Source organism: Vicugna pacos, chromosome 11 (genome assembly GCF_048564905.1).
Source record: "Vicugna pacos chromosome 11, VicPac4, whole genome shotgun sequence".
NCBI lineage: Eukaryota > Metazoa > Chordata > Mammalia > Artiodactyla > Camelidae > Vicugna > Vicugna pacos.
In genome coordinates, this window is record NC_132997.1 from 70,492,072 (window position 1) to 70,518,835 (window position 26,764).

At 37.0% G+C, this 26,764-nt stretch overlaps 1 protein-coding gene across 6 annotated transcripts in view; it reads right to left on the reverse strand.

Moving 5' to 3' along the window:
- Window positions 1–26,764, reverse strand: part of CPEB3 (cytoplasmic polyadenylation element binding protein 3) — a 159,738-nt gene that overhangs the window by 96,282 nt on the left and 36,692 nt on the right. For 3 of the 6 annotated variants that reach the window (XM_072971603.1, XM_072971601.1, XM_072971602.1), the window contains exon 3: window positions 4,983–5,142. In XM_072971603.1, the coding sequence (XP_072827704.1) occupies window positions 4,983–5,142 (160 nt within the window). Of the gene's footprint in view, window positions 1–4,982; window positions 5,143–22,260; window positions 22,306–26,764 lie in introns of those variants that run through there. The other 3 variants (XM_072971604.1, XM_072971605.1, XM_072971606.1) reach the window with 2 other exon arrangements.

Here is a 26,764-nt window from a genome sequence, read left to right on the forward strand (position 1 = left end):
TAATTGGAGGTATCTGTAAACAAACAAACAAAAAATCACTCAACTTCTATACACTGTCCTGCCTTTTGTGTAGAAAAAGAACAATCACTTTGTGCTAACTTAGAACCTGTGCCCTGTTTGTGGAATCTGCTAACTTTTATACAAGACAGACTGATATGGGCCAAAGGGAGACAGCACAAAAACAGAACTGGAGCAACAGTTTCAAGTAAGTAAAGAGACTCTATGTTTTTCTGAATAAACTAAATATAATGAAAGTGCACTTTTTCTAAAACAAGGTGAGCTCAACATTTCACAAAAGGGGTCAATTTTATGGAAGGTGCTACGATACTAAATTTAAAATGTGATGGATAAAGAAAACATGCCTCTATAACACCAAAAGGGTGGCATTTATTCCTTCTAAGTTTCTGTTGATGTAAATCTTTTAAAGCACCATTGTCAGAAGATAGCTGCCATTCTTTCTCAGATTCAGTATACATTTGAAAAGCAAACCCTTCAATACCAATTCTCAACTGACACCTGCTCTTTTCATTTTTCAAATTTCAGTTCCATGGATAGTGAAGGAAGAGGAAGTTCAAATACATAAAAATGTTTCATCAGGTACCACCCTAAGTGGTCACCAAGCCTACTCTTCTGCTCTAACAGGGAGACCACATGGGACGCGGAAAAGGTGACTCCTTCCATCCTGCCAAGACGTCTGCTGCACTGTGTTACCCCAGCCGGGAGGCAGGACCTTGCTTCCAGTATCACCTACACTGCCCAGTGCACTGTGGTTGCTATTTCCCTCTTCATCGCTCTCATCACTTTGTCCTCTTTGAGGGTGAGAATAATCAAATCTAATGTGCCTGGGTTTTCAGAGGGGTTCCCCATAGACTAGGTGAGCCTTTACATTAGTAGCAAGTCAGGGGGCAGCTGTAAGGAGGGTGAAAGGATGAACCTTTTCCCTGCCTCTAATCCTAGCTCTCCCGATCCCAGAAATCCCCTTGATCCTCGTGGTTATGAGAGGAGTTGGCTTTCCCTACAGTCCACTAGAAAAGAGGGCAGAGGACAATTCTCCCTACCCAGGCCTCACTCACACCTCTACTGATGCAAGGATTTCTGTACTTAGGAAAGAAATAAGGGATGGGGGAGAGGGGGAGGGTATACTCAGTGGTAGAGTGCGTGTTTAGGATGCATGAGGTCCTGGGTTCAATCCACAGTACCTCTGTTAAAATAAATAAGTAGATTTTCTGAAAACCTAATTGCCATCCCCACCCCCCAAAAAAGAACTCCACAAGGAAAAAAAAAGGAAAGAAGGGATAGTTTTCATTAGTTCATCACTCTTCTTAAAACCCTCTTTCTCATTTCCTAAAGGCATCCTCTCAAATGAACAGTCAGAAAAGTCATGCACAAGGTACAGTAAGAGACAATAGGTAATTATTAAAATATTACTCTGCTACAACCAAGAACTGTACTTTGAGATCTAAGAAGCCAAAAAATTAGTCTTACTTTTATTTAAATAAAGGTTCTGTGATCTGAGCAACACTGTAGAAGACACTTCTCAGGGTTTTGCAAAGAAAACTCAATTTGACTCTTCCTCTACCTTCCTTGACACTTTTATCATGGAGGGGAGGAAGGGGATTTTTAAAAATTTCCTACATCTTCCAGGCTGACCTAGTACAGGTAGAAACATGATTGGAAAACTGTTAAAGCTCTTTACTAAAACAGAAGTCTTATTACATCCTGAACTTCCTATTCTGTCATTTCTGACACTAATCCTTTTTCCCCCTGAATCAAGAGGACAGTTGAATAAAAAGGGATTTCTTACTGAATACATTCATAAGATGAAATATTGCTGTGAACGTTATTTTCACCACATTCACTTTAAGTACATCATGAATGTGATATTCAATTACAGTTTCTTTATATTATTCAGATATACAATTTTTGAAAGCCAACATAACTTAGAAGGATTATTTTTCTGTCTCCTTCAGGTGATTTCTGATAATGATGGAATATTTATCCTTTAATAACCACTACCTATATCTAAGACAAATACAAAATTTTGACAGCTTGCATTCAAAAGCTCTCAACAGCTAGCTGCAGTCTGGCCAGAAAGAAGTAAATACTGTAGGGATATAAAGGTTTACTTTATTACCCAGGCCAGACAGTAAGCACACCACTACCAGTGCCAGTGGAAAAATCATAGGAAACTGTTGAGCGGTTTCTAGTGTCAGGGATTTTATCTCTTCTTCACACCCACTCTATGAAGTAGGTGCTTTATTTTAATGATGAAGACACTAAGGCTGTGAAGGGGCTAAACCAATTTATCTAGATCAATAGCCAACTAAAGGCAGAACCAGAATTCAAACCCAGGTTTGAATGACAGCAGAGTCAGAAAGGCTGAGTTGAAATTTCATCTCCTATACAGAGAAAATAAAACGTCTGGAAGAATGTTAATAAAAACGGTGATCTTTGTTATCTCTAGGAAGTCAATCTCAGGTGGTTTTTTCGCTTTCCTTTTTGTCTTTTTATGTACTACTTGAATTTTTTAACAATGAGCAAGAATGCATTTTTTTTCCTAAAGAAAACCGAACTCCGGAGACAAACACCAAAACAAATAAGAATATTAAAAAAAAAAACCCAATGACTCTGTAACTTGAGTTTTGAGGACCTCAAAATAGTGTACCCATGTTCAAGTGCGAGAAGAGGATACTAAAGGTAGGAGGAAGAGCAGGATGGATAAAGGGAAGTGTTTCTGGACTGACTCCTATAGAAGCCACGTGGTAGGTCCCTGGACTACCACGTTTCTCTTCATGCTCGATTCACCTAGATATTTACATCTTTTGATCCAAAGACCCTCTCTATGAATTTACCTTAAGAAAAAGCTACGTGCAAGAACTCGTCTAAGACAACATTACTTACAATGAAGAAAAAGCTGGAAACAACCTAAGAGTCAAAAGTAAAGGTCTATCAATAAATTATGAAGACCAGATAAAAACATAGATAATGTCTATGTGGAACATTTTTAAAAAGGATACACCATCACAGTATTTCTTTTATTTTTTTAATTATCTTTTTATTTTTATAATTTTCTCCATTTTTTAAAAAGTCAAAAATTACTTAAAATCTTTCCCTTAAAATGCTAGCATTATAATTATGTTTTTAGACATAATTAAGGATCGAACATATGATGCCCTATGTAAAAGCTTCCCAGCTGGAAAAGGGAAGCAGGAAGCTCAAACACCCTAACTAACCAGGGGACAATAACATGGCGATGTAATTGACCATGGGAAGTAGTTCATTCATAGGAAATCAATGTAGGTGGTATGAAGTGGAAAGCTGCAACCACAGTGCAGTTGTAAAAACGTACACGTTAAGTGTCTTCCAACTTATTAGGACACATTATAAGTACAATGCAGAAGGCTTTTACAGATGAAAACTCACATTTTCCAATGCAGTGGAGAAACGTATGCAGAGGTAGTTGGACATGCAATAAGGATAACACTAAGGATAATGTATTCCTTATTCTACTTGTGGTGGCCCCTTTTGTGAGGTATCCTCCTTACATTTTGTCAGTGCTACGCTCAACAAGGCGTAATAGCACGTGCTTAATCAATATTTACAAAATTCTAGAAAACTATTTTACAGACTATAATCTAAGATCCTTCCATAATCTTTTATTGCTAGAAGAATAGAGACCAAGATAAAACAGGTATGCATAAGGAACAAGGGCTGAATATTTTAGAATAATTAGGAGAGCCTAATAGCTGTTCACAATAGAGAAGGAAGATAAATTCAGCCTTAGAAGATACTAAAGACACAAGACTATATGAATATTTTTTTTACACCATTCTCACGTCTAAGTGAAATCATCATGGACCTAATCTTTACTTAAGGAAGATGTGGTAACGGTGACTAAATTTAACAATGAATAAATCAGAGGTCTTTTTCCTACTTCTGGAGGCCTTAAAATACAGCTTTTCCTCAAATCTTTTATTTTCTTCATAGCCTGTTCACTACTTTCTTGTCACTGGAAATTGAGGAAAGCAGCAGAAAATCATGAGTGTGACAAGAAAATGATGAAACAGATTTCCGGTGCGGCAGAGGAAATGACTATGAGGTGTCCACAGTCAGTCATACCCTCTATGTAAGAGCCTGCAGTGAGCCAGAGGGGATCAAATTCCTCACCACTCTAGAGGATATAAGGGTCCATACAAGATGGGCATCCCTGTGGCTAACTCTTCACAGTTTTCAGATAGTTAGGCTCTTAACCCAAGCACAGTGGCTGTTTCCACTGAAAATTTCTAGTACAGTATTTCAAAATATCAGGGGCCCCTAAAAAGTCCTAGAACACATGAAAAGAACTATCTGTAATCATGAATGTAGCATCAGCTTCTGTCCTGAATTTCCATGGACTCTAAAAATAGGAAGTCCTAACATTGCTGACCTTGGGACTTTCTGCCTTATATTTAACCCAAAACCTGTTCTTGTGCTTAGTCTTGGAGAATGCAAAGGGCCACTGCCTGCTCTTAAAAGTCTGTGTAGTGATACTTCCTACACTAGGAAAGCGATTGTATTTTAGTGAAATGAAATCCTTTCCTATGAAGATTTCTGAAGTAGTCTTTAGAGAATGGTTGACTAAATCTCGTACTTCCTTGCTGTATACTTGGATTTAAATGAATTATCCAGGTTCAGTTTAGGATTCCAAATGCACAAAGCCCAGGAAACTTGGCTTCTGGTCTCATGCGATAAACTGCAAACTCAGCTACCCAACACATGCTTCTGCCAGACATTATGATTAAAGCAATCAACCTTGATTATGGTAGGTAGCTGAACACAGGTTTAAAAAAATCAACTTTAAGTACATTCCACAATGCTTTACAGAGGCAAACAAAAACAAACAAACAAAAGAAACCAAGAATTAAAAAAAAAATCACAATTATTAAAAAGCTGATTTTTGCTTAAAACACCAAGCAAGGAATGGACATATGAATATTCCTAACCTGCAAAATGATTCCTCCACATTATATCAGCGAAACTCATTGGTGGGCCACTGGGAGGGTAGTGTTTACCTTTCAGAGGCTCATGATCAGTCCTTATCATATCCATTAAGGAGTTCTCCAACGAGTGCAAGTTAAAAGTGTCATAGGGCCTACTCCGGTCCTAAAAATAAAAACACAGAGCAAGACGATACATAAAATTACTTCATAAAATTAATAACCATATCATTTGCTTCTTGCCATGGATTGATGACATGAACCAAAGTTCCAGACAGTTTTAATAACACAGCTATTCTTTTCATTAAGAATAATGACTTGGCAACATTACGTTTAATACAAGTTTCCATAATTAATTAAACTGCATCCTTTTCCCTAATAATTCTTTAATGTATATGCCCCACTACTCCAGACTGATTTTTCTCTCAAATGAACTAAAAAAGTAAATTCAAAAGGAAGAGTCAAGTGAACTGTCTTTGCCTTCCCTCCCTCCACCCCCTGCCTCTACTGCCAAATGAATATTCTATTCAAATAAACAGATTTTTTTCTAGAGGAAGACCATAACCAAGAACTCTTAGTCTACAAACAGAATCACTTTCCTGAAAAGTCAAAAAGTGACTGCAGTTTCAATGTAATCTTATTGAGTATCTTTAATATTTATTACCTGTTAAGTTCCATATATTCGATTTATAAAAATTAAAATGTACCCAAGTACTAAAACTACTTTTTAAAAGCATTCACATGAAAAAACTTGAACCCACGGTTGTGTTTTTATGACGTCAGATACAAAAACATTTTGAAAACAGGGAGCTAACACAAACTAAGTGAAGAAAAAAATTGTTCTACTACATTTCAATACTCAAGCCCATGGGAGACCATCACCTACAAATTATTTTATTTTCGTCTGAGCCTAAAAGGAAGTGTAGCTCATGGCCTAATTTAATACTACAGAAGAGATTTAGTTTGCTTTTGTTAAAGAAAAGCCAGACAAACATAAACGTCAACAACCATACCAAATCAAACCACAGCGATGAGAGATTATTTTCCAGGGTTTTGAAGAGTTTATCTAGCCTGCAAATGATCACTTATCCTCTTCTATGAACAACAGAATAAAAAAATGACTGCTTAGATGAGCAAAAAGGGATACAACAGGTAGAAACCTCAGCTACAGTGATCATTTTCTAGTTGGTCTTAAACTCTTGGGAAGCTGTTTCCTTCTGGCTTCTGGAAAGTATGGCTGTACGCCTATCCAGGGAGGTAGAAAGGAAGGTGGCAGTTTCTCAGCACTAGCATAAAGGAGGAACCCAGAAGGTTACTGAGTGAATGAATGCAGTAAGTTTGGATGCAGGTCTTAAGATGAGCCCTGAACTGAGAACCAGAAGGAAAAGTGCTAGAACAACTACAAGCAGTCGGTGGATCTGGGGTACGCCACGATCTACTTCTCCACCTGCACCTGAAACTCCTCCCTTTATACAAATCAGAGGATTGAGCTAGATTATTTACAATATCCATTACAACTCTATACTTTTTTTTTTTAACTGATAGATGACAAGAAAGGGTGGAGGGCATAGATGTTTTCAAGTGCTACAGAGAGAAATTCCATCTTTACAAACCTTTAATGCACACATCATGAGCCAACTTCCTGCTAGGACCTGGTGATTCAGAGATGAACACTGTAACCTAGTCCCTGTTTGCAAGTAACTCGTAGAGGGAAATACAACCAATTAAAATAAGAGTATAGGTGTTTTGACAAAGGAAAGTGTGCAGTACGATGAAAACTAAGTCACATCTAAAAGAACGTCTATCTGTGTGTGTATTGTAATTTTTAAAAAAATCACACTCTGTAAAGTCCTAAGTGTCTTGAATCTGGACATTCTCAATGTCCTCTGTATTCTCATTGGTACAACAGAATCTTACCTGTAAGGATTAGGGTGAAATTACTTATGTATTCATTTTACTCACATTGTGTTTGCCAAAGAGCAAGTATTCAAAAATTTCTATCTTTACTGCCACCCCCACTCTTTTCTACCTCTACTCCATTTTTTCCCTTTTGAACACTCAGCAGTTTTCTGTCTCCATGGTTGGATAAGAAAGAGACAGAATATTTTCTTTGGTTCTCCATTTTGGTCTCTATATCATTTAAGACGGTTTTTTCTTCTGCCTTTAGGGTCTTGCTGCAGATCAACTGTTGTGCTTTGGGGTCAAGTTACCAGTGGAAACTCCAATTACTTACGGAGTAACGCTGAGTTTCTAGAAATGCAGGCTAATCAGTACCCATAAGAGGTATCACATTCTTTGCCCAAAGAAAAAGCCAGAGGTTAAAAAAAAGTGTGCTGATGGATAGACAAAACGACAGCCTGTTCCTGACACTGACAATCCCAGAATGAATGTCAAGGAACCTTCTATCATACAGGCCCACACTTCTCACTAGAACTGGTAGACATGGGACTGTTTCCAAAACAGGCTGAGGAGGTGAAGGAACTGTAAGAAATGGCTGTTTGAAGGCATTCTAGAAACCTTTCCAGCCAGAACAGGTTTGTTTTTTTTCCCTCCATTTAATTCTTGTTATTCTTCTTCAAGGTAGATAACAACATATACTCATTTTACACGAGGAAGGTAAGCGTCAGAGAACATTCAAACCTGGATCTGACCTCCAAGCCAGTACCTAAGGTGTGTAAAAATCTGTCCAAAGAAGTTGATCCAAACCATATGGGGCAGTACATGAAAGCTCTATAGAAGCATAATAGCATTGCATCTAATTACCAACGAAATGACCTTGCTGGCGAGGTGGTAGTGAGTTCCTGTCAGAAGACGATCAGATGTTAGATGACTACCTGTCAGGAAAATTGGAAGGGGATTCGTGTATCTGAAGTGGTCCCCAAACCTGCTAGAGTGTTAAAATCATATGTTGTCAAATGGTTAAAATTCAGGTTCCCAGGCTCCAGCTAAAATCAACTTACTCATAATTTAAATAAAAAAAAATAAGAGTCTCAGGTGATTCTTATGACTGGCTAGATTTGGGAGCCACTAGACTGGATGATTCTTCCAGTTAAGGCTTTCCACCCATGAATCTGATCAGTAAAATGGGACAATAAAGTGAGGGTCTAAACAGCAGCAGGAAATAAACAAGCCTGGCTACTTTGCCAAGGGTCACCTTTGCAGTCTTCAAGCTGATTGTGGGTGAGAGAAGCAGTTGGTGTCCTTGTTTTAAAAGCACGAACTTTGAAATTAGACCTCTGATTTTCAAATTCTGGCTCTGCCACTTGCTGGCATGTCCCTCTGAACAAGTTTCTAAGCCTTGGTTATCTACATCTATAAAATGGGAGTGATAATAATTTTCTTCTTATGGTTCATTTCACTACTAAATGACAATGTACATGGCACCTGGCTACTGGAATATTATGGAGAACACAAAGAGATTTCTGTGATGCTGCCTCAGGGTATTGCAACATAGATTTTAAAACCTAGAGGTTCACGGATGCTAACCTAACAGGTTCATTAGTGCTTGACAGATGAAAACATGTGAAATGCACAACAGAATTTGCACAGGCTTCTTAACTGAACAAAATTCAGTGCTGAGAGATTTATTTTCTCACTAAAATTAATTCTATCCATGCCTCATCAATTTATATTTGCATACAATTCACCCTTTCTTTTGTTTAATAAGTAGTAAATGTTGCTGAAATGTGATTAACCAGGAAGTCTGTAAGAAACAACAAAAAGGATAGAAAAACCAAAAAATCTGCAGTGAAACTCAACGGACATTATGCATAGAGAAAACAAGAGCACAATTTACCACTTAACCTCAAAGGTTTCAAGTGGCAACTAGTCTTTGAAAGCCTTTTTTTTCGTAAGTTTTATTTCCAGACAAAGGGAATAACAAGTAAGGAAAACATCTTTTTGAGTTTGTTTTTACCAAGCAAACACATCAGGAAGTATTAGGACACTTATAAATAATGTATCTTTTCCTCTGGAGATAACCAAGGAGAGATGTTATCAGTGCACACAGAGGCAGCCCACTCCCAATACTCAGTTCATCAGCCCTGCTCCCCTTCTTCCCCTAGCTTGACCTAATATTAATAAACTTATTGAGGACTTAATACGTGCCTGGCACTGTTCTAAGCATGCTAATGCATTCCCTCACAACTCTATGAGGTAGGTAACTTTTATCCCCATTTTATAAATTAAGCAGTTAAATCTTGGACTGATGAAATAACTGGCTCAAGGTTACAGGGCTAAGAGTCACAGCCAGGACTCAAACCATCAAATCCAGACTGCTCTTAAGGACTCTCACTGTTTTGCTTCCTTGACTGCCTCTTACTTCCTCCACCTTAAATCCTTTTCACAAACACCCTCTTCAACCTAATCCTAACACAATCAGAGAGAGGGCTCTTTGATCCCACCCAGCCACACAGGCAAGCCAGCCCTCTTGGTCAGTCACCCTTGTTCTACTGACAATTAGTTAAATTCAACAAGTAGCTTGATCTACCCTCCAGCATAACCCCAGGCCTGCCTCTCCCAGCACTATCTCATTTACCTGCCTTTTTTCTTTTCTACCCTTTCTGGCTTATCCTCAGATATTTCCTCTTCTAGAGATACAAGGTAGAAGGCTGCCAGGGGCCAAGAGCATCTGAAAAAAAAAAACCAGCTCTGGAACCAAATAATACAATTAATGATGGTTATGTAACTGCTCAAAGTCACAAAGCTGGTCAGAAATCTGTGACTTTTAAATCCACACCAGTAACTTCCCAATGTTCTATACTGATTAGTTCCCGCATGTGCCATGAACAATGGGGGCTTGGTTAAAACAAAGGGGCACAGACAGGATCAAAAATCAAAAGGTGGGTAGATGTTTGAAAGGGCTAACAAAGGATAAATGGGATAATGAAATGATACAGAAAAAAAAAAAGAGGAGGAACTCCTAAAAGAAGGTCTTTCTATTTATCACATGGCTTCAACATATGTATGGATAAAACATTTCAAAGTTAAACGCATTCAACACATAATAGAGGATTAACCCACAAAACTAGCCATTTCTGAATTACTACCCACCTGTTTTTATTTTCTAACTAGTTTACATTATTTGAAACTCTCTCAGCTCCCTGTATATACTATAAAAATTGTTTAAGGGTAATGAATATGCTTTACCTATTTTTGAATGGATATTTAATTACATAATTGAAATGAACTTATTCTTCTCAAACACATACATACAGAGAATACTACAGGAAAAGCAAAAATCTCCAATCCTTCCATCTTCTTGAACTCTCTTCAGACCACTACATACGTTTGGCATGCCTGCTAACACATACACACATGCCTCCTACAAAGTAAATGCATAGTGACTATTAAAAGAATCAAGTAATCATTCCAGTGTACATTCTCTAAGATAACTTCTGATTTTGAGGTTTCTTTCCTATCCCCTAATTTTCTCAAAATTTCTGTTCTGGCCCTTTGACTGCCTCTCTTCTATGCTTGGCCGACTTTGGCACAATGGTTTTCTGACCCCTGGTTTCCATGAAGGACGTCACTACTAAGGAAAATGTAAGGATCTAAGGAACTTGACATCCCTGAGTAAAAACCAAAGAGGCAATACATCCAAAAGATCAACACATAGTGATTTAAAGCACAGAATCTGCTTAAGAGAACTATAAAGAACAGAACATTTAATAATGAATATTCGATAGGGACAGGAAATAATTAGATGAGTAGTAACATAAAATTTCTGTGTCATCAAGTAGAAGTCTAGGAATTTGTAGTTCTAAACCAATTTACTGCTGTGATTTGTCAGCACCTATGAGGTTCCTTTATCAAACTGAACTTTACGATAGTACCCTATAGTACTTACAGTACCAAGGAGCTTGACAAACATTTGCCCTTAGATTAAAACCTTTCCCGAATAAAGGAAAACTAATGTCACTAACCTGAGGGGAAAAGAAAAAATAACTTTTCAAATGCAGATTTTCATCCCATCTTTAGTAGGTATGAAGTCCTCAGTCAACAGTAGATTTTAACCACCTGAAATGAAACTATGGAAGGTGCAGCCCTTCGGAAAACGTGATTCTAGACTCTCTCCTTCAGTCACTCAAAAGCAAGCAAATGCTCCTTATATCTAATCTAAAGTCTTACAATGTTGAAACCTCTCTCACTTTTCTTAGAAAAACATAATTGATCAGCACCTGCTATGAATTTTAATATGATTTAACACGATTGTTAAACCCAGTCTTCCATGCAAGAAATTCTCAAGAACCCTCAACCTAGCCTGGAATAGGATTAGGATCCATAAAGAAATGACTGCTTTCTCATCTTTTTCTTCTTGAGGATGACTAATTCTAATCACTATAAACTCCTTGTCAGACCATACTATACCTTGCTGCATGACAGCAAACCACGCTAAGGTTCTCAAGAAGTTTTTTAAAAAGCAAAAGGAAGTTTGACCTGCTCTGAGAGATGCTCAAACATTAGTTGAGCATGACCACTTGAGGCACAATCCAGTCATTTCCTTCTAGTCTCCTCCTGCTCCCTCCCTGCTCCCATCTCCAATCTTCCTTCACAGCTCTTCTCACTGGTTTGCCACACAGGTCAGATAAGAGGCCCAGTTTATCAAACATAGGGAAACATGGCTCTTGAAATCTTATTTACCTGAAATGACCTTCATATGGAGGCCAGATCTAAGCTCGGTGAAATGCTGAAGGGTCACCTGGACAAAAAGTGCAAATGCCTATTACTCCCACTTCTGTGGTAAACAATCCAGACCTAAGTACATATGCACTTTAAAAAGGACTGATTATGCAGTTTAGCAACATGCTAAGTAAAAGGCAGAAACCCAGACCTAGGAAGGACACAGCAAGGGAAAGCAGCAAGCACAGTGGTCAAAAGTCGAAAGAGCAAGCATCAAGGAACTACAAAAATTAAAGTTGCCCCTTCCCCTGGTTATTGTGCACATGTGACTAGCTGGTGGAGCCCAAATCACTGGGTTGTTAGCCAGCAGAATATTATCCCAAGTAGCTTAACAAGCATTGATAATTAGACATGATGATACAGGAGGAATGCGATCTTTGCAACCAAAACCTGTCTTAGAACATGCAAGGTACGTGTAGCTCCTCATATTATTTTCTTTTTACTGATCATAAATGTCAAAATCCTTCCACAAAACTGACCATTTCTAGGTATAGTTGGACTCTCCTTCCCCAACCCAGGTAATTAGCACTGATGCTTGTCATCTTCAATAAACGGTGTAACTTCCACGGGGGCAGAGATGTATCTTATTTCCCCATATTCCTAACACTCAGTAGAGGGCCTGGCACATAATAAGCATTCAGTAAATGCTTGCTTTGTATTTAAATCATCCTCCTGGTGGATGGTTTCATATTGCAAGATTTTCATTTAAAACTAACAAAGAACTACACACCTATTAGAAAGGCTGAAAAAAAAGAAAGAAAGAAAACCTCTGACAATTTCAAATGTTGACTAAAACATGGAACTTCCAGAACTCTTATAAATTGCTGATGGAAATGCAAAAATGGTACTGCCACTTTAGAAAAACAATTTGTTAATTATAAAGTTAAACATACATTTAACAATACAACCTAGCAATCCTAAGGTAAATAAAAAACATGTCTATAAAAATACATGTGCATAAATGATTATAACAACTTTATAAAATAATTTTATTCATAATTTCCCAAAACTGGAAACTACCCAAATACCCATCAACTGGTGAATGGATTAACAAATCATGGTATATCTGTGCAATGGAATATTATTCAGCAATAAAAAATGAAATACTGATGTGCTATAACATGGATGAATCTTAAAAACACTATGATAAGTGGAAGAAGTCGGTCACAATGAATCACTTGTTGTATAACTCTAATCATATGAGATGTCCAGAACAGGCAAGTTATCCAGAGACACACAGCAGACTAGCCATAACCCAGGGTTAATCAGAGTCAGGAGGGAAATGAGGATCAACTGCTAGTGAGTATGGGGTTTCTTCTTAGGATGATGAAAATGTTCTAAAATTAGATAGTGACGACTGGCACAGAATTTTCTAAATATCCTAAAACCCACTGCATTGTATATTTTAAAAGGGTGAATAAATTCCATGGTATGTGAATTATATCTCAATAAAGCTATTATTAAAAAAAAAATCTTTTCTAAGGCTTTAATAGGAACCATGACACTACCTGCAAATCATCTACTTTAGTTATAGGACATAAGACCTAAAACCTTCTTGAGCTATGACTGAAAGGCAAAGTCTTGACTCCAGCTGTTCCATTCAGGAGCCACTGAAGGACCCAGATAATTAAACCTAAATCACATAGCAATAAAGTTCAAAAGGCAACCCTACTGCCAGCCAAATAACTAATGCCATCCACTGTCACAATATGTATCATTTACATTTCCAAGGATGTCTTTAATGGTCCTCTAAAAACCGACAAGCAGTTATTAGCCATATTACCCACAAACAGCATCTTTTCATGTCTCCTGTTGTTTCTGATGAGTTTTTTCCATCCCAGAGATTCCTGTCTTACAGGAATATACTGTGTTCTTCAGAGACCCAGCTCATCCCATTTGTAACTTTTGCGTTTTAGACACTTTAATGTGTTCATCTTAATGAACTGGAGAATGATATGCTCCAGTGTCTCCCTAGAAGCACTACTCATCATAAAAGACACCTATGTCCATAAACACCAAGGTCTGCCCTGGTGTTTCAGGTTGTTTGACTTCAACAAACTTCAACTCAACTTCATTGGTTAGGTGAGGTGACACAGCAGAATTCGCAGATTCACCAGAATCTGACAGGGGCCGCGACGTGAACGCTTCTGCTGTGGCCCCCTGTTACCCTCTGATCCTTGCATTTAAAAACGCGTATCACCAAACACAGCTGCTTTTATGCAAATAGTCCTATGGCAATGAAAGCAATAAAGCAACAACTGTGCCACTTTGGGCTAGCATCTGTTTAGGGTTCTTCCCCTTTTCAGAAACCAACAGATGATGTCATGCCCAGCGTACAGGCAGATTAACAACTATGGAACTATAGCTTTTCACTATCACTCCCTGGCTGCCACTAGAGAGGTCACCAGTGTGCATGTGTGTTTATTTTTCAGAAGGGAACCTGGTGAGTACCAAAAAACATTCACTCCACATTGATGGACTGGGACCAGAGGAAGGGAAACACTGTATTTTTTCTGTTTCTGAACCCCTCTCTTCTAATGGTAGAGGGGAAAACGAACAAAATACCCAACCAAAAAGTCCCTGCATCTCAAGTTTATTGTACAATCTCATCTGATTCCAGATGAAACCAATAATAAAAATAGATTAAGCAACCAAACAAATATAATAGGATAATATGGTCAAAATCTCTAAATGTCAACCATTTTTAAAGCTTTATTCTTTTTGAATTTCAACAGGCTTACTCCCCCTTTATGCCCTACTGTCTCTGACATAAGATAATGCTGGTTTATAAAAATAGCTACCAATCTACCTCTGGGGAGAGGGAAATGGAGGGGTATATTGTTTTTCATAATAAGCCTTATAGAATTTATTAAGTCATAGCTACCATATAACAGATAATTAATATGTGCCAGGCCCTGTGTTAAGTATTTTATTTGGATTATTTTATTTAATCTTTACAACTGTCCTATGAGGTAGATATTATAATTCTTATTTTATAGATGAGGAAACTAAATATCAAGTTCAGTTCTTAATACATTCACATGTCCTGGAAGAAGGCTAACCACACACAAACTGTTGTATAAGCATTCCAGGAAGAAAAGAACATATATAAATCAACGTAATCTTTCATTTCAATGTTACCGTATTTATGATGAACACATTAAAGCATCTAAAATGCAAAGCATCAACATTTATTAGAATATTTGGTATTTGGAAGTTTAAAAAAATTTAGTTCAGAATGATACCTGTATCATTCTAGTAATGTTACTTTAAGGTACTTTAGAGATCATACAGTAAAATGCAATCATTTAGATTAAGGGAAGTTCAGTCAGAATTTCCAAAATGTCTACATCACAGAATATTTTTTAGAAAAGCCTTCTGTATTACTTTCAAATGTTAGTGCTAATAAGACTTAGCCAAGTGTGCTGAGGGCTGTTTTATTCTTTCTTCATTGATTCCACATGTATTTATCAAAAACTTTAATATGCCAAGCATTAAAGATTAAAAAGTTAAGTAGGCATAGTCTGTCCACAAGAAGCCAGCTGTCTATTTTACAGATAATTATAATAGAACGACTTAAACGCAAGCACAGAGCTACGTGCTTGAAATTATGAAAGCACAAATGACAGAGAGAGAAAAAAATGCTTCCAGAAAACGCAGGCCAGAGGCGCAGAGATGTCCACAGATGCCTGGGCCCCACCTGCTCAAGAAATTTGGAAGGACACAAGCAGAGGTACTTCCAAGGAAATATACACTATAGGCTATAAATAGGTAAGACTCATTTGTAAATACTGTTAACTTTAAGGATGTAGCTTAAGAAATCCTTTCTCCAGGACGGTATCAGGTTAATTTGTGCGTGAATGTGCCCAACTTTGGAATAATATTCTACCACAAAAGAGGCTAAGTTTATTTTAAAGACTTTTTTTGTGGCCTTAAATCATTTACCCGGCATTCAGCTTTGGAGATGTGGAGGGGAATATTATTACCATTATCTGTTAAGCTAGATCTGCAAATATCATTCTCTAGCACATTAAGGCTACAAATAATCTGATTTCCTCCCACTACCTTTTATTTATAGAGTATTTTACATCTCATAAAGCATTTTCACATACCCTTGCTCCTCTGAACCTCATTAAGGTGTTCTTTCGAGCCTCACTTAGCACGCCCTATTCCACTTCAACACATCCCAGAACCTTTCTTCTCTTATTAAACCAACAACAGGGCTAACAAAATCTCCTGTAATTAAATCTCCAGAACTGATCGATCCTGGCTATGTGCCCAGTACTATTTAAAGCACTTCACATATTTCATCTCATTTCCTCCCATAAAAGCCTGTGGTGGTAACTACTATTCTTATCCCATTTGACAAGTGAGAACACTGAGGCACAATTCATTACACAGAAAGTTTCTGAGATAGGAGTCAAACCCAGGCAATCCAGAACCTTAAAACCACTGAGCTCTTCTGCGTCTACACTGGATAATCATTCCTAGCTAAGAATTCTCATTTTCGCTATCATCTAACCATTGTTTTTCTACTATTCCTGGTGTGGGGTGTGTGTGTGAAAGAGAATTGTACCTTCTTACATTATCGCTTCTTATTCATTAAGCTGAATCCCACAGGAACAAGGAAAAACAAAAACATGGGTAATTCTAAAGCATTTTTTTCTGTCTGTAATTTTAAATTTCTCTCCCACATCTAAGAAAGGACTGAAAAAACCCTAACGTTTGATTGACTTCAATTTGTGTTTCCAACTCTATTTTGAGGAAACTGTTTACTTCTGTGAAAAAGTTCAAGTAATAATTTGCTTTCAAAAGGTAGGTAAAGTAGGACCTCATTTCTAGGTATAGCTATTTCGAGTTCTTAAACTGATTCAATTTACAAAAATTAATTTTATTCCCCAAATGTTGTAGAAACATCTATTGCCTAAAACGTAAGATATCAATGTAAAAAATTTATATATGAATATACATAAATATATAACCATAAATACGTATTTATGTAGAAACCCATGTATGTTACTCTTTCCATGGATTCTACTGTCACCAGAATATGTTCTGCCTTCTGGAGAGAGGAAAAAGACAAGCAAGCAGAATGCCCGTGTTATGATTATCCTCATTCAGTGAAACTATAGGGTATATACAATATTCTAAAAGCAAAGACTCAAAAGAGGATTTCAAGACACAATTTGAGAAAGGAAAAGGGGGAGAGAAGCCAAGAAGAAATAAACTGGAAAAAGCAGACAGAACTCACTATTTGAACAACTGTATACACAAGATAATCAATCGGTCTTTTCACTGAGATGACCAGTGGTGGCCAGAAAGATAACACTCTGCTGCTCTGCAGTTAGATAAACGTAACTCATGAATCAAAACACATGATGAGCACTCAAATTTCAACAGAATTGGACAAGTTACTTAACCTCCCTGTGAGTCAGTTTCCTCATATGAAAAATGCAGGTAACGATAATATCTACCTTACATGAATGTTATAAAGATAGTATTTGGAAAGCACTTAGTACACTGTGCAGCCTAAAGGAGTGCCAAGTAAGTGCTAAATAAATAAACAAATGAATAGCATTCGCCTCTGTCGTCATGCAGGGAAGTGAACGTGGTCATATGCCGTGGTGCGGAAGTTCAGAATGAACCTCAGTTCCTTTTTCATGAAGTAATGAAGAACCAAGGCAAAAGCAAGGCATGAGTTACAGGCTGATAACTATGGAAATATGAAAGACGCAAGTGGCAAGTAAATTACATTCGAGGAACTGAATATATATATATAAGGCAATGAGAAACCTAAAGCAATTATTCTGAAAAAACAGAAGATAGGAAAGTTGTTGGGGACCAAAAGAAAGGAGGGAAAATGTTATACACACACACACACACACACACACACACACACACACAAAGCACTCCCCCTCCCCACACATACACTTTAGGTGAGTAATACCTAAACTACTGAACAATCTGTAATCACTGTAGGTATGAACAAAACTTCAAATGGATACACAGTGCTTTAAAAAATACTTTCATTTAAATTATTTTATGACTGTTGACAACTCATCTATCCTATATAAAAATAATTTTATTCAAAATGCAAAACTAAAAGTTCAAAGATAATACCTAGGCATATCTCTAGTGATAACAAATGAGAACAGATGTAAAATGCTTTTGTCAACAGCAAAGAAAGCACCACCAGATAAAATTAATAGAAACTGTCAGTACAATATATGCATTTAGCCATTACTGGGCAATATTTGTTGTTGTTCAAAATACTAGCTTTAGAAAATCTGATGAAACATTCTATCTATCAGAAGTGAAGACTTAGTCTAGTAGACAGTCTATCAAGCATGCAAGAAAACTCTTACATTCTCCTTGTAAATCAATATTGTATCTCTCTATATAATATGTTGTTTTAATGATGGCATGCTAATGGAAAACCATAGATTTATGCATTAAAGTGAGAAATGAAAAAGAAACCACAAGTTACGAAACTATACTATGACTTGCACTACAGATAAACTGCCAAATCATGACATAAAATGCAAACTAAGATAAAATTGTTTTAACTATCAGCTCATTCAGACCCATTTGTTCTAAGACAAGACTGTATATCTGCACTGTCCAATATGGTAGCCTCTACCCATACGTGGCTAGAGAGTAATTGAAATGTTGCTAGAACAAACTGAGATGCGTTGAAGGTATAAAACACATACTGGATTTTGAAGACGTGGTATAAAAAGAACCATGTAAAATATCTCATCATTAATTTTTATATCAATCACATGTTGAAACAGTATTTTGGGTACAGCAGCTTAAAAACAATATATAATTAAAATTCACTTCACTTGTTTCTTTTTGCTTTTTAAATATGCTACTAGGAAATTTAAAATTATCCTATGGGCCTTGCAGTCTATTTCTACTGGGCAGCACAGCTAAAGACAAATAGAGTTAATGGTAACTCACCTTGAATTCCCGTGTTTCAAAGTTAAGATCGCTGACTATTCCCCCAACTAGACTACTTTACAAATGTAAGTAACCCCTGCCCCAAACTGTGCTTTCTGACCTAAAACCACCCTGTGACTGACCTCAGCCTCCAAAACTTTATATTTGTACTCCAGCTCCCCCACCTCTAAGGCACTCTCAAGACTGTCAAAGTGGTGCTGGCTCAACAAGTTTAGGAAACACAGGTTTATAATGATTATAATGTGGCAAGTTAGCTGAAGTCCATCAAGTCTCCTTAGTACAGAGTGAATTACACCTTGCCATTTTGATTCCCAACAATGGCCATATTTAACCTCCAGAATTACAGCTACTTAAATAGGCCATACTTACGAAAAACTAACTATATAAATATATCCCGAAATCACTAAACAGAAAACAGACATAAGACTCAATTTTGAACTTTTCATCATTGTACACGTGTTAATCTCAAGCAACACACATTTTTACTTACCCTAAAATAGTCACCCATCCCAACCCCTATTTTAACCATTTTCTTTCAACTCTCCCAGTGTTCTCTATATCAGTAAGTTAAAAGATTTTCTTAATGAACAAAGACATCAGATACCCTCCAAATTCTATGGCAACCTAACCACAGAATATCCAGAATAAAAATCTTTCCCAACTTGAGAATCATGCATTAATGACAAAAACATATTTACTTGATTTATCAATAAGATGAGCCACAATCAATTATGAAACTTTGGCAGCTTTACTTTGGTTTTCAGCATGTTTCTTAAGTTTTTCTCCACCATCAATGAATACTCAAATCAATCAGTCCATATTAACAAAATTAAGAATGATTAAGAATGACCACTGATAAAACAGCATTCCAAAATTAAAGAGAAATTTTGATTTTTAGATCACTAACACCACTTTGCAATTAAATGGTCTACTCAAGATGTCTCTTGGGGCACTCCTATCCTATCTTCCTTTGTAAGGTTTCTCACAGTTGTACCTCCTCCCTAGATTTGTGCCAAACCCAAGATAACTATCATGCCTTCTCAGCAGCCTCCCTACCCCCAGGCTGCACTGTGGCAGGCACACACTTCTCCAATTCACCTGCCTTGTCCTTCTAAACGTGTATTTTTATTGTGTCACGGCTCTGATCTTAGTCCTTCAGGGACTTAGCTTCCCCTCTGTGTGCAGAACCCACATTCCTAAGCCAGACACTCAAGACTGTCAATTTCACGGTAAACATCATCAGTACTAGGCTAATTCGGGGCTCCATTTTACATCCTTACTCTTATATCACCTTTATCTCACCTACTGCTAATCTAAGTTCTCTTATAGTGTAGTATGTACAAAGACAGCTTAAATGCTTTCTAAAACCAAGTGGAATCCAGTAAATAAAAATTTACTATTATTTTTTTAATCCTAGAGAACAACCAACCATCTTTATCTCCCAATAAAGACCTGCTCTATTCAGGATGGTCTGATCAATAATCCCGCTAATGGCTCATTTTTCTTTCCTTATTTTGGATTCCCATTATAACTAGCCAAATCCTATCTATCCTTCAAAATGGAGCTAAAGGGATGTTATCACTTAAAAAAAAGTTCTAGGCCAAATTATTTTTGCCTCTACTTGACCATTCATGGCAACTAACACATCTCACAATCTGGTATCTGCTTTCATTTAATGCTTTGTCACACGTACATTAGTTCCTAAAGACAGGACTCAGATAAACTGTGTCATCATAGTTCCCAACACTAGTTCAAGAACATGGAATGTACTTCGTGAATACTGAATTCAAATTCCAGTTAACAGCATTGCCATGTGAATTTCTACAAATTTATAATAAAGAGAAAATATATTAAATAGTATATAAGAATTTTGCACAGCACAGTTTCCACAGCTGTTTCTATAGAACAAATTTACAAAACATATCTTTACTACATAGATTGTCTTTTTACAATTCTGAGTATTATAAGAAGTTATCAGACAAGATCATTAATAATATACACAATGCAAATTATGCTGAACACACAGTCTATCTTTCTTTGATGGCTTAGAACAAACATGAAGTGTCTTACAGGCATCATGAATATTATGATCGTGCCACAGGAGATTAAAAGATTGGGTTTTGAACTTGATTCTGACACTCCCTAGAAGAAACTTCTTAATATAAATCCCTGATGTCAGCTTACTTGCCTATGGCTTGCATACAAAAAAACTGGAATATGAAATGGGCAATTGCTTAACTTCCTGGACAGGATAAAGTGGCTGCCTTTTTGAATATTTAATTATTGTAACAAAAGCTGAAGCATCCTTTTACCTCGCTTTGTCCTCTTCGCTGAAATCTTCTTCACTGTCTTTCAAAGTCCTTTGACATGTCAGTATTCAATACATTCTCTATTATTTATGTCCCTCTAACAGAATGTGTCACTTCTACTCCCTCGGTCTGCTTCAGCCCTTTGTTACATCCCTCATCGTAAAGGAATATATTCACTATCAAGAGATTTCTCTTCCTTTCCTCCTCATTCTAGGTCTTGCAGTTTTGACCTTAAGCTGTAATTTCCTTTAAGTCTCCTTCTGTGTATCACAATTAACAGAACCTAGGCCTAAATTAGAATTAGAATATCAAATATCCCACAGGATTTTAAAATGAAAATCTTGTGTTATACCTGGATGATTCACCAACTTTAAAATAGCTACTCTAGAATAACATTTCACATGCTAGATCACACCAAAGTTGATAGGTCAGGTAGAATCAGCTACACCGGCAAATAAGCAGGAAGTAGGCAGTCAGATCTAAAAACGTTAACCAAATAATTCTGCTACCTTCAGGTGAGCTTATGTCTTTGGAATGTTGAGGAATTCAAAGTCAAAATGATAAAATCAATCTCCCCATCCAGTGCCAAATCTTCTAAAATGCCAAATTTATAATGCCTTTGAAAGTCAAGTTTACATTTTTCCATTCACCAAGTTTTACTCTGCAACACCCTGAAGCATTAGCAAAATTAGTCTGTCTCTATTCTGCTTAAAAGCAGCACAAAGTTTTATTTGACGAACATTGCAGAAGAGCTTCATCAGCACTGTAACATGGTTCAAAGTATTTAGATTGTGTTTTTGCAGCTTAAGAGCCAACTATTTTATTTCATTTTTTGTATTTTTAAACTTTTTTTTATTGAGTTATAGTCATTTTACAATGAAGAGCCAACTATTTTAAAATGCTGTTTTTTTGGTTTTTCTCCAGATAACTTTTGACCTTTGAATGAGCACCATGGCAATGAGGTGCCTGGTAAAGCTTCATCTTAAACTGTCACATTAAAACAAACAAACAAACAAACAAAATAGAGTCTTTGTTTTAATTTAGGTATATGCAGAATATATTCTGCAAAAGTGTTCAGAACTGGCAAAACTTTGGTCAATTGTTCTTACCAGGCCTTGATGTCATACATCTTAAATAAACTGTATTCCAAAATGTGCTAAAGTTAAAACATTTCGTTACCGGTAGAAACTAAGTAATAGAGAATAGTTAGGTTTCTACACTGGTCTATAAGTAGTTAATTGGTTACAGAGCTTAAAAACAAACAAACAAAAAAACCCTGCATCACACAGGCAACACTGTTTCTACGTGAAAACCTTAAGATTCTGGTTCACCTCTCTTGGTGAGTTGCAGGTCTACCATTGAGATCCAGGACACTGTCCCACTACCCCACAAACCCCCAGCTTCTACCCTCTCCCCCAGTTCTACTCTCTTCATTAGGTCACAATAGTAGGAATAACAACAACAAAGACATGAATGGGAGAGTGGAAATGTTCTTCTGGGGAGAGGAGGTCATTTCTATATTAGCAATTTCTGAAAGTCATTCTTTTTTTCTTTTCTTTTCTTTTCTTTAAATGGAGGTACTGGGGATTGAACACAGGACCACATGCATGCAAAGTATGCGCTCTACCACTGAGCAATGGTCATTATTGAAAGTCGTTATTTCTAAGTTGTATCTCGGATACCAGAAACGAAACAACATCTCTCTCGAATCAAAACTTTCTAGTCCATTTATTTATTCAAATACATTAGCATCTACTATAATTGAAGCTTTGCTTAATTTACTTTCCAGGTTAAGCCATGAGTTCCACCTTCCCAATTAAAAAAAAATGTCCATAGTACATTCAACACCTATGACTAATGAGCCCGTAAATCTCTGTCCTACCAGATTAGCTGCAAGTTTACTGATGGGGTGGTGGGTTTGTACCCTAATCTTTTTAATGCTAGTGTTATTGTAAATAAGTGATTTAACATATGTAAACCAATGAAATGAATGCCACAAAATGATCTGTATGATGTAAAGTTAATTTAAATGCTCTAGAAAAAGCTAGATAAAAGAGGAGTTGGGCCCCCTCTATTTAGAAAGTACTCTTATTAAAATTGGGCAAAATTTCTCTCAGCTATGAAGAGGGAGAAGAACAAATTTTATGAGATGCCTAAGTTTTAAAAATCTTTTAAAGGTTTATTGGATGTCATGCAGCAGCAGTGTTTTTACTCTGTATCTGTGATTCTTAACCATTTTTGAGTTATGTGCTGCTTTGGAAATTAAATGAACATTACAGCCCACTTCCCTCCCTAGAAATATAAGTGGATAAACACTCAATTCTGGTGGATCTCATACCCTGGCCCCATCTTCCTCTCCTTCCCCTTCTCAGAAAACTCATCTCCCTGTGGCTCTATGGATCCTAAGCTTCAAAATATTTCATCATGTTTACACGTGTTAAAAAACTAAGCGTTGTATAGTATAGCAGAACTAAATTGCATAAGATCAATCTCCATTGCTAAGACCTTATTAATGATATTTCAGACTGGCTGATAACATAGACTGACTTCTTAAGTGAGTTTATTCAACTTAAACAATAATGGATGCCAGGTCTCAGTTCTCTCACTGTTTGTGATCCTCCCCTATGGTTGATGGATTAATAACTCCTTATAGTTCTTTGCAATGCCATGCTGTAAGCCATAAACAAGATGACTAATCAGCTAACTCATGCTCTAATTCTCAGGGTATAACAAAAAAAAACCAAAACAGTCTAGAATCAGAAAAAAGCTCTTGACTTAGAATAGCAGTTATTTCTTCTCTCAGATTTAGTGTTCTAATAAGTAAGTAGACCACAAAATAATCTATTTTAATAAGGTTTTCTTCCCACGCACTAAGAGTCATACAAAAGCATGGGTGGATAAGAGATGTCAAATCACTTGCTCAAATATTCCCAACACATAGCTTTCCCTTCTGAAGTTCCTCCAGTCTAAACCCACCTGGGCTTATGAGTCATAAAAATTCTAATCTGCCACGATTAAGCCTTTTCACCTCTAAATCATTTATCCCAGCTGCCTAAGCCAAAAACCTGAAGAGTCATTCTGAACCCCTTCTCCTTTATGCCCCACAGCCAAGCAATCACCAGTCCTTCCAGTGGTCTCCTAATTTACTTCTCAAGTCAGTCCCTTCCTCTCAATCACTTTGGGTCCTTACACATTAACCAGTTTCCCTGACTCTGTCTGGTTTCTGACAGTCCGTACCCCAGAATAATCTTTTTGAAACAAAGATGTGATCACTTCATTCACCAATTCAAAGCCTCACAATGGCTATCTTTCTCAGCTTAAAAATCCTTCAATGTCCCTATTGGACAGAGTTGAAGGCGCAGGAATGCTGCAATGGCCTTTGTGATCAGGCCCCTATCTATATCTCCAGCCTCATCTCTCACTTGCCTCACTCCTACCGTGAATCTTCTGCTCCCTCAGCATACCATGTGTTCCTTACCTGTGTACCTGTCGTTCCCTCGGCTTAAAACAAATCTTTGCAGCAACCCTTACCCCTATGCCCAAAGATGTTCATGATAGCATTATGTTTAAGAGTTAAAAACTGAAAAGCTAAATCCTTCAAATACAGAAATAATTTGTTAAATTTGTGATGGAATATCATGCTATAATAAATAATGTTTATAAATTTAATGATATGAAAGACCAAAAAATATGACTATGAAATTGTTTACACAGAATCATCTCGACCACATACAATACAATATACTACAATATACATACACATAAAAAAGAGAGAACTGGCAGAAAATGCACCAAAACATTAAGAGTACTCAACCCTGGGTAACAGAATTATAAGCAATTTTTCCGTCTCAAATTTTAAATAGTGAATATGTATTACTTTCACAATCAGAAAAACCTTGAAAATATTTTAAACTATGAAGACTTTCCTGGAGCCTTCCCAATCACACACACACACACACACACACACACACACACACTCTAATTTCTTCTTCTGATTCAATCCAAGTACACATTCTCTTTGTTGTGCATATTACACATAGTTATAAACCTTATCATCTTACATGTTAATTCATGTTTGTCAGGGACCTGTTTGAGGACAGGACATGGTTCAGCTTTAATCCTTGGTGCCTGACCTCTGGTAGTGGCCAGTTAATTGTTCATAAAATGAAACTGCTCTATTTTGCTAGCTACATGCAAATGACCAATAACTGCCTTATCAGTCATTTGTAACTGTAAATCATTAACACATTCAACAAATATTTACCATCTGCCTAAAATACCCCAGGTACTGTCACAACCCCCAGGAATACCGCAGTGAAGAGGTCCTTGCCCTTGTGGTGCCTACACTCTAGTGTGGAGAAACAAAAAGAAATAAATAAAACAGCTCATTTCAGAGAGTAACAAGTGCTATAAAGACCATGTGGGATGAGGAGATTCAGGGATAATCTGGAGAAAGAGCACAACATCAAAGGTGTACTAGAGTCTTTCTGGCAAACCAGAATTACTGGGAGAGAGATGTGGAAGGAACTGCAGTCACTGGTATATGCTGGGTCTGTTCCCCAGGCCAAATATGGCTTCCTTTTTTCAAACTCTCATGTAGCCAAACAGGTATTTTTAAATTGAAGAAAAGTGAGGTGTAACTTCAGAGATCATCAGAACACCTTTCCTGTACTCCACAAACTTTGGCATGCCTAGGAATCCCCTTAAAAGCTTAATAAAATACAGATTCCTAGCGCTCACCCCCGGAGGGGAAAAAGGCATATTGAAAGATGGTAAGTGTTAAGAGGCAAGCAGGCATAGAAGAAGGGAAGAACTGGATATGGAGTCAAAAGTCCTCTGTTTCCGTTACTCCTCTGTCACCTTACTAGTCAGCTAACACTCTCGGAGTCTCAAGTAGAATGATGATCCTGATTCACAAGAACGTGTAAGGATTAAATAAGATAATTTATGTGAAAAAGATGAGGCCAGTGCTTGACATGCAGGGTCCCCTGTAGGTGTCAACTGTATCTATCTGAAGAAGGCATCAAAAATAATTCAACATCCAAAAGTTAGAGTATGTGGATTATGACTACGAGGGAAGATGCCAAAAGAAACTTAATGTGAATCCCATGCCTTTGATCAGGGAATTCTGTCATAGATACGTGGTTAACAAAACTACTGCATATGCTATCCTTCTTAATTGTTTATCTTGAACCCAGGATTCTATTGATTATAACTGCTTTAAACAACAATGTGCAAAGACTTGAATAGTTTACCCATAAAATCAAGCGCAAACACACAAAAATAGATTCATGATTCAAAAAACTCTCTCTCTCAGCCTTTCCCCACAATCTTTATTCATAAACTTCATTGGTCTTCACTATTTTTAATCCCCTGCGTATCTGGTTTATATTTCTCTAGTCCAAAAGAGGAAAGGAAAATTTCCACAGCAGATTGCAAAAGAGAGGTGCTTCTGGGCACATACACTTCTTGTCCTTTTTAATTGCTGCTTATCTGAAACCTAAGAACTAGGTCTCCTGGACTTTGGGTAGGGGGTTAGAATATCAGATCACTAAAATGTTTCCTCTGAAGTATTTTAATCCCTAACTCTCCAAACCCTACCATATATTTAAGATAGAAAGTTTTTTGCACTTTACATCTCTGCTTTCCAATCTCACAATCTTCAAACGAATGACTGGCTGAACAGGCCTACTATAACTTACTCTTTTCAACCTCTTAGACCAAAGAATTCTCTCCTTAATATTTCTAAGTGTTATTGTCAGAATTATTCTGACCCTCATTCTGGTCACTTCCAAGATTAATAACTTGATTTGGGAAGACAGGAATAAAACAGAT